The sequence below is a fragment of the Engraulis encrasicolus genome, chromosome 18 (assembly GCF_034702125.1).
Source record: "Engraulis encrasicolus isolate BLACKSEA-1 chromosome 18, IST_EnEncr_1.0, whole genome shotgun sequence".
In the NCBI taxonomy this organism is placed as follows: domain Eukaryota; kingdom Metazoa; phylum Chordata; class Actinopteri; order Clupeiformes; family Engraulidae; genus Engraulis; species Engraulis encrasicolus.
Window position 1 is genome coordinate 40259986 of NC_085874.1, and position 9650 is coordinate 40269635.

The 9650-nt window shown below is 40.4% G+C and overlaps 1 protein-coding gene across 3 annotated transcripts in view; it reads left to right on the forward strand.

The window, feature by feature from the left end:
- fam49a (family with sequence similarity 49 member A) overlaps positions 1-6597 on the forward strand; it is a 79253-nt gene extending 72656 nt beyond the window's left edge. For all 3 annotated transcript variants that reach the window (XM_063223619.1, XM_063223618.1, XM_063223620.1), the window contains one exon: positions 2430-6597. In XM_063223619.1, the coding sequence (XP_063079689.1) occupies positions 2430-2493 (64 nt within the window). In that variant the 3' untranslated portion in view covers positions 2494-6597. The remainder of the gene's footprint in view (positions 1-2429) is intronic.
- The last annotated feature ends 3053 nt before the right edge of the window (positions 6598-9650 follow it).

Here is a 9650-nt window from a genome sequence, read left to right on the forward strand (position 1 = left end):
CTCTCGTCGCTTTCGCTACAACCTTTTTTAACGTCACTACTGCTATTATTACTAGGGCCTATATGAACCTTGCTGTAACAGGCTGCATTTTTGAAGCAGCGAGGCCCTGACCGTTTCAATAACAGGACGCAGATTATGCATAGAGCTTAGACTATGTTTTGTGCGAGTGATGAGAATGTGTCGGGGGTTAGAGCAAGGTTCTGTGTGTTGGTGAATGCTAGTTGTAACCGTAATAATAGTGACGTTAAAAATGAGTGGTTGTGGAACGAAATAGCGACAAGGGCAGAGGAGGAGAGCTGACTGTCAGAGTAGTGTGACCGTAGCTGTCAGTTCAGTTGTCTTCTGAAATTTCCCGAGTCCTGGCGCAACTAAGTTGGAAAGCCCACGCCATAGTAAAGGAAAAAAAGCAACCAACGACGAAGCTGTGGAAGTAACAAAGGAAGCGAAGATTCCCGAGATATTATTTACTTTTAGTTAAACTAGGCTTCTTGTCATTTTGTTGCGCGTGGTAGAGAAGAACTGCTCCCCTCCTTTTCCTCTCATCTCTTCTGTGTGGTTTGGCTGTGTGCTTGGTTACTGTATGTTAAAGGTCTGTTATGTGAGTGGCTTGTGTGATGTGATTCAGCTGTTTTCAGAGGAATTGAACAAAAACTAATCAAATTGATTAGGCCTAAGTAATGAAAGTAAAAAATAAAGCAGAAGTTAAAAACAAATATATATATATATATAGCCTATAATATGCATATTATGTAGGCATATAGTAGGCTAGCCTATGCAGGCCTATAGTGTATTTGTGTTGTAGAAATAGTTGAACAAAATGACCATAATAATAATAATAATAATAAAAAAAAAACTAGCCTAATGCATAGTTAATTTTGGCGAGATTAAAAAAATGGCTAGTTGAACTTCTGTTTGGCTGGTAAGAAAAAATGTCCACTACCCAAATTGGCTGGTGGTGGAAAAAGTTAATTTAGAGCCCTGTTTCAGGGTATTGGTTACAGTCCTTGGAGTAATGTGGGGTTTAGGTGCCTTGCTCAAGGACACTTCAGCTATGGAGTGAGGAAGGGAGTGGTAAGCAACCCTGTAATGTAAAGTCCAACTCCGTAAGCATTACACCACAGACGGCTGCCCTATTACGCCACGACTTCCCCATTACGTACTGTGTATCCAATAATCTTCTGACTCTTTGCACTTTATTATGCAGTGCATGTTCCTTACGTAAGTTATTACTGCAGTTGTGCAGCCCCCCCCCCCCATGCTGAGTTAGGGAGAACAGGCTTCTCCTTTTTAATAAGTGCTCCGCATCTCTGAGGTACAGAATACATGGAGTATGGACTCTACCTTCATTGGAGGCTTTTAAGAGAACAACTAATACTGTGTACACTGAGGAATGTCATTGCTTTTAGAGTTGTTCCACAAAACTCTTAACGGCTACTGTGCTTTAAGTAAATGTGTTTTCCCTCGTGTTAATGTGTTTGTCCGCGTCTGCAACTTTTTTTTTTGGTTGCCATTACGGCCAGGACTCCCTGGCTGAAGAGATGCTTAGTCTCAATGGGAGGGGTGTGTGTGGAATAACTACTTAATTGCAATGGAAATGTACATACCAACACCCCGATCAGAGTAAATATGTGTTATTCCAATGATAATGCTAATGAAGTTCAAAGGAATGGTGTTGTCCATTCCAGTTGTCATGTATACAATCATTCCAATTCCGTTTCGGTCAGGGCTCTGATTTTAAAATGATACTGTCCCATTTTTGGAAATAAGCTTATTTTACACCTCCCCTTGAGTTAAATAAGAGGCTTTTACCATTCTCCTGTACTTCCAACCATTTTCTAGTTATGGCAGTGCACATTTTACCTCCAAGCATTGAGTCCTATGACACCAGTTAGCCGCGAGCTGGTCTCATAGGACTCAATGTTAACTGCTAGCATGGAGGTAAAATTTGCACTGCCATACCCAGAGAATGGTTGAAAGTACAGGAGAACGGTAAACCCCTATTATTTAACTCAAGTGGAGGTGTAAAATAAGCTTATTTCCAAAAATGGGACAGTATCCCTTTAAGGTAGGTGTGACTGGCTGCTACCTCACTGGCTACTTGGGTATATTGCACCTGTGCTCACCAGGCTGTCTGGCTGTTGTAACGGTCATATAAACACTGCATTCAGATGAGATGATTGGCTTAGATCTATTGCGAGCACGCTATTGTCATAAAAAAAGGAATGGGGTTACATTTTCAGCCCAAATGTTAATGTATTTTGGGTCTCTTAAATGGCCTCATTTCTGTTTTGTCAAATTTTGTAAATAACATCAGGAAAACTCTCTTCCTCTTAATATTCCACATATTATGGTCTGACTAATAGGTACATCATTGCAGGTTCTCACTTTATATAATCTAACACTTGTTTTTATTTTTATTTTTTTTATAGGTTCACCACAAAACATTTGAATGATGAGTCCACCCCGAAGAACATCAGGAGTATGCTTCAGTAAAGTTTATTTCGTTTTTTCGTTTGTTTGTTTGTTTTTTTGTTTCGTTTGATTTTGTTTTGTTTGTTTGTTTTTATATAAATGAGGAGGATCAATGTACTGACCTCAAAGATGTATATGTTTACATTATTTAAGGATTTGATGTTAATACTTGTGTGTATTTGCGTAGCCATTCCCTCCATGTCACTGAAGCCTTTTCAGAAAATGTACCTTTTTATTCTATAAAACTGGGCCCTACCGTACCATCGCTGACTGCCTATACTGTTTGTTGAACTACGATATTACAATGATGCCTTTTTCCAAAAGAAAGAGAAGCCTTACAACTACACATTTCTTGAGTACCACTTTTTGCCATACAGCTTTGTAAACATGCAGCTCTCCCTACATATAATGAAGAGGCCATATCCAACCAAAGGGGATTAGCTGGTGGGTCATGTCACCTTTGGAAGGGGGGGGTTTTGGGGGGGGTGTGATCCTGGTGAAAGAGTATGAGCTTCCGCACGCCGACTCCGACAAAGTGCTGAGCACTGCTCCGCAAAAGTTCGATTCCATTGTTTTCAATAGAACCCCGCACACTGGCGCCGATGTCTGCGAACATTCGCGGATGTCGGACAGCGATTGACCGCCCATTGACTATCCATGCTATTTTCGTGTGAAATTGGGTTTGGGAATCAGAATTGTGTCGGAAGCGAAAGTGCTCCGCAGTGCTGTCGGAGACGATGTGCGGATGCCCTATGGGTGTATTCATGGGATGGCTAGTTCTAGTTTAATGATGATTACATGACACACTGTCCTCTTGTGAAAATGTTTTGTGTTTCTCCCAAAAACACACTAAGAAGAAACTCTGGAAACCAAATGTTATTTGTGTTTGTGTGTGTGTTGGTGTGAATATTGTTCTTGCAATGTGTTTATTATGAACAAAGAAAAATGGCTTTGAATTTCCCTTTAATTCTTTTTGTCCCTCTTTGTCTCCCGTATTTCTCTTTTTTTTTCCTCCCTCCCTTTTTTAATTGCCCGTTTAGAGACTTGTTAACCTCTTCATGGAACCCAAGTTCTCAACATTATTTGATTAAATTATTTGAAACAAAACTCCTCAACCCCTTAAGTATCCACCCTCTTATCTGTAACGTGGTGTTGTGTACAGATATCATATCGCATTACACTTAGCTGACACTTTTATCCAAAGCGACTTACAGATGTTTTTCAGATATTTCTGGCGTTAGGTGCCTTGCTCAAGAGCACCTCAGCCATGGAGTGAGACAGGGAGTGGAAGGGTGGGATTTGAACTTGCGACCCTCCGATCTCACGGCTGCCTGTGCATCAATGTTGTATTTGAAATGTCCGTCAGCTTTAGTGTGATGGTAGTCTCACAGTGGCTCCATCCACTGATAGATGACTAGTGGTGTCAGACGCCGGGACAAGTTGTCTTTCCATGTTTTTTTCCCATATGCATTTCATGTGAAACCCACATGATCTGATTGACTGTTGCCGCTGAAATTAAACCTTTCTGAACATTTTTGTGGAGGCAGGGGTGCTGACTGAATGAACAGACCCACAAAGTATTTCGAAAACACCCCATGCAAAGTCCGTGAGATCTGTTGGCGAACGGAGCCAGTGTGAACCGCCTGGCCTGTGTTTTGATGGTTGTGAGGGTCGTTGCGTGGCTGCTTTGAAGTAAACAATGGGCAACTTCTCAATTTTGTGAACATTTGAAATCGAAAGATATAGCTGAAATCCATAAGCTAATAGACTCCCATCCTTACTCCGATATAATCATAACCTACTCCTCTGACTGCTCGTGCCCAATATCACATAAAGGGTCAATGCCTGTATTTCGATCACAAGCAACTATCAAAACGTGGCTGTTATTGTGGTCATTGCCTATTGTTGAATAGCTTGCTATAACTACAGGAAACATGTACATGTAATATATATAATGCCTTGCCTGTTTTGCTTTGACTGAACTTCCAAGTGTTAAGATGTGCTGAACAGAAAACAGAAATTCCATCTGTTTTGTGTGAGCCGCCCCCAGTCAAATATCTTCGTGTATGAAGCTGCTTTCAGTAACTTACGGCTCGCTCGCAGACATCTCTCTCTTTCTCTCTCTCTCTCTCTCTCTCTCTCTCTCTCTCTCTCTCTCTCTCTCTCTCTCTCTCTCTCTCTCTCTCTCCCCTGCTTTTGTCATGCTGTCTGTGTAACAGCTTGAGGCGTTAGTGGTTAGTTAATATTGAAGTCGGTGGTTGAAGTAAAAGGCAAGTGGATCGACAGTATGCTGCTCTTCTCCAGTTATGTTTCAGGATAACCTTGTTGAGTATCCATGACCTATTTGACCTCAAAAGAGTTTCCAGTCTAGAGGACATGTGTGTGTATGCTTTTGCTCTCATTCTCAGCTATTCTCCCGTTGGCGTTAGTCCCCAAACTGAACTTTAAACAAACAGCCGTTGCATATCGATACAAATTTAGGGTAGTGTGTACCAGACTTGTGAGATTGGTGTGACTTGTCACATGCTTAGAACAAGTGAGGTTGTTATTCTTTCCACCCTACCAGAGTGCCTGATGTGAGGGTTTTTTGGGTTTTTTTGTTTTCGTCATGATTAAATTTGCTGTGGTTTTTGTTTTTGTCGATATTCTTTAAACTGCTTAAATGGCCTGTGTGTCAGACAATCACCTATTGTTGGACCTCTCCCTCTCTCACGCACACACACACACACACACACACACACACACACACACACACACACACACACACACACACACACACACACACACACACACACACACACACACTTACAAAGGTATCCACACAAGCACATGTCCGTTTCTCTAGACAAACGTACACACACAGACAGACACAGGGTCGCTGACAGGTTTGGCTGGACTCGAGATAAATGTATCTGAAAGGGCCCCAGACCCAATCAGTACAATGTAATGAGGATCCAATTCTGGGGGGCACCTCTCTCCCTGAGCCCAGAACAAGTGACCCATTTGCCCCCACCACCCCTGTTTGCTTCCCTGCACACACACACGCTCACACACACTCACTTTTCACCCACTTCTTGGAAGGATGATTACTCTTAAGTAAACTATTGCGTAACTGCCCAGGTCTGAGCGTTGATATTTTAGTACAAATAAAGACCCCTTTGTGGTTCTGCTTTAAACTCTCATTTCAAAGAGGGCTCGCATTTGTAATGACTGGTTTAGGCATGAAATTGTCCTTCATTGCCAATGGATACTTTTGCTTACTGTAACTGTAAAAAACATGATTTTCAATGTATTGATTTTTTTCAACTGAATGCATGAAAGCCGAGTCAAATTTTATTTTTTTATTTTTTTTTAAATCATGTTTTTTTGCAGTTACAGTAAGCAAAAGTATCCATTGCACTGAAGGACAATTCCATGTTGGACGTTTTTTGACCAATTGACTGATTTCCATTGAACCCACGTGTGCATCCCAGAGCCCCACCTTATAAGCCATAAACTAACACCAATGCATCCTTAATGGAACCATGATGCAACAGGGTCAAAGGCATCCAACATGAAATTGTCATTCAGTGCCACATACTTTTGCTTACGGTAACTGCAAAAAGTAAACATGATTTGATTTTATTTTATTTTTCCAGGTGGCTCTCATGCATTCACTTGAAAAATAATTAAAAATCAGTTTTTTTTTTTTTTTAACAATTACAGTAAGCAAAAGTATCTGTTGCAATAAATGACAATTTCATGTTGGCCGTCTTTGACGCAACACCACAGCACACTTGGCTAACTGCTGACGTACAGGTAATAACGATGAAGTGTATCATTCTCATTATCAGCTGCAATTGTACATAAGATGTCAAATAAATAAATGCATTTTACAGTTTGTTCAAATGAAACGCATAGTGTTAAAGATACATCCATGTTGACGGGACACCAATGCCTTCTTCAGTGCAGTGAAATTCACTTGCAAGCTCGGATAATAACTGACATGTGCTTTTTAATGTTTCGTAAAGATGACTTGTTTGCTTATTTGTTTTCTGTATACAGTACATCTTGTGTCACTTGCCTGTTTTTGTTGCATATAGAATGGATGTGTGAATAGACAATAAAATTGGTACATTTTCAACATGTGGTGTTTATGTATTGCATTACAATTACATTGCGCTTTCATTTATTCAAAGCGACTTACCGTTATTATTTTTCAGGGTATTGGTTACAGGCCCTGGAGCAATGTGGGGTTAGGTGCCTTGCTCAAGGGTACTTCAGCTATGGATGGAGATGTAGGGAGAGGTCAGGGGGGATTCGAACCTGCAAGCCCTAGATTGAAAGACCAACGCTCTAACCACTAGGCCATGGCTGCCCCATTATTAAGAGTGTGAATGTATGCACATCTACATGTCTTCAACTACAGGGGACACTGGGGGTGAAATGCTTCTCTGATCAAGGCCCAGTTGCCCCTAACAGACACTCTTAATACAGTGATTCCCAACCAGGGGTAACTACGAGTACCTCTTGGGGTACAAGTTTCAAGTTTATTTAGCTATATCAACAGTATAAAATACAGTTGTTAGGAATGTTATTTGGTGTGCTCACACAACAATACAACAACAAAAAAACACAGAACTAGGGAGGGAGGGGGGTATGAGAGAAAACAGGGGGGTACATAAATAAATAAACAGGGAATGACATACAAAAACATTGGAGACATTGAAAAGTGCAATGGAATATTTAAAGTGCATGCAACCACAGTGCAGGGGGTACTTGGAAACATTTAATAATAATTGATTGGAGGTTGGCCATGTTGGGGTAGAGGGATAGAGATAGAGCATGAGTTAGGGGGTATTCAAGGGTTAAATAAAGGTTGGGGAACACTACTTCAAGTGAGCTTATAGAAGTTGCAGTCCCTTTCAAAACTATTGTGCATCATTTTTTAAAACTTTTATTATGTTGTCCATTCAGAAATGGTATCTTTTTTTTTAAATACATGTTTACCACCATCAATTTCAAAGTATTGATTATAATCAGGCAAATTATTATTTTCATTCATGAAAAGGTGGACCTTTATGTGTCCAACAATTTGAATATCAAGTAATAGGTATTGATCCCTGCAAAGCAAACTTACTGTTCTTTGGCATACATTTTGGAATTAATAAAATTACATAGCCTACCTTTAAGAATTTAGGTGCTGTTTCCACGTAGCTGGATATTTTTATATGTGGATATTTTTTTCTCCTGCTTGTATTGGTTTTGCATTGGTTTTGGCCTTCCGTTTCCACGTAGCAGATATTTAAAAATCCAGGTGCAGGAGAAAAAAATATCCTGTTTAGGGGTCTGAAACGCATTTGTTACAATGGAGGATTTTTTTTATCCACATGTTTCCACGTAGCAGGAGAAAAAAATACCCTGCTAAAAAAATATCCTGCTACGTGGAAACAGCACCTTAGTCCAATAAGAAGGGCTGGTAAGGGTTTGTAAACGTGTAGTAAATGAATCACACTGACACATGGCATGTGAAGTTAACTCATCGTGTTTACTTAGCTCAAACTCCTCGAACCCCAGGCAAGACCCAAGTAATAGAACACAACATAATACAGTCATAATACAGTGCTGTCAGCACAGTCGAACTAGCCTGAACTTGACGTAAAATTCCCCTTTTGTGTTCCACAGATTATGGTGTAACTTAAGTCAAGTCAAGTCGGCTTTATTGTCAATGTCTTTACATGCACTGGTCATACAAAGAACTGAAAATACGTTTCTTACTTTCCCATGCAAACATAGACAGACTTTAGTTATAGACGTAGACAGTTAGACATACAGTAGACAGAACATACCTTATACAATACACATAGGCCTACAGACATTTAAAGTGTAAGACTGGACATATTGTTGTGCATTTGTGCATAGTGTGACAATTCTGACAGTGATGGTAGCATTGTGAAAATATGTATAAATAATAAAGTAAGTAATTTGTAATGTGCAAATATTTGTCCTAATATGACGTTCTAAATAGTGGTAGTAGTATTGGCATATAAAAATATTGAATTTGAATCAGAGCTAGGCAGCTAAAAAGTGTGTTGTTTGTATTATGGGTTGGTAATTAATTTTTCAGTGCAGTCATTCAAGTATAACAGGCATGATAAACAGCAGTAATGTGTGTGTGTGTGTGTGTGTGTGTGTGTGTGTGTGTGTGTGTGTGTGTGTGTGTGTGTGTGTGTGTGTGTGTGTGTGCGTGCGTGCGTGCGTGCGTGCGTGCGTGCGTGTGTGTGTGTGTGTTTGAGTTGAGTAGTGCAGAAAGTGCAGTCACAATACAGTAGTGGGGGGGGCAGGATTCTGACTGGCTGGCTAAACACACATCATTGAAGATATTTTTGTAAGTTAAAACTCTTTTTTTTCATTTTATATTTTACCACCTAGCATAGGAATGGGGGCAGCCCCCAATAGCGCCCCAAGGGAGCAATGCGGCAGGATGGTACCATGGTCAGGGACAGGTACCTCAGTCATGGAGGAGGATGAGGGAGAGCTCTGGTTGATTACTCCCCCCACCAACCTGGCAGGTCGGGAGTCAAACCGGCAACCTTTTGATTACAAGTCTGACACTCTAACCACTTACCCATGACTGCCCAAATGAATAGGATTGTAACACATAGGCCTATATTTATTAAAATTCATGACTTTACAGATATCAATTTACTGTTTTGTCACTGCCTTTTGTCAAACTGATGTCTTAAGTCTCAAGACTGCGTAGGTCACTGAGAGTGAATGTAGTCATTGAAAGAAGGCTAATACACAAAAATTCAAATAAAATCGTGTGTGGCTTATATTGTCAAAAGTGCCAGAATGGATGTCAGTCTGAGAATAGGCAATGACAAAACAGAAAATTGATGTCTGAATTCTATTACACTAGAAATTAAAATATTTTTGAACAAACTCCTACGTTACAATTGTTTAAAATGTACATACATTTTGTGCGTATTTTTGTGCGTATTTGGCTCAGACTGCGCACAACAGCACATTAGGCCTACCATAAAACTATTTTGTTTTCCCCTAAATGTGATGGAGCACTGTGACGAGCCCTCTGTGCCCCCACCAGGTAGGCCTAACTAGCGGACGGGCGGGGCTATAAATCGTGTTCTCCCTGGCTTTCATTAGGCACTCTGACCTCACTCTTGCTGGCACTTTCC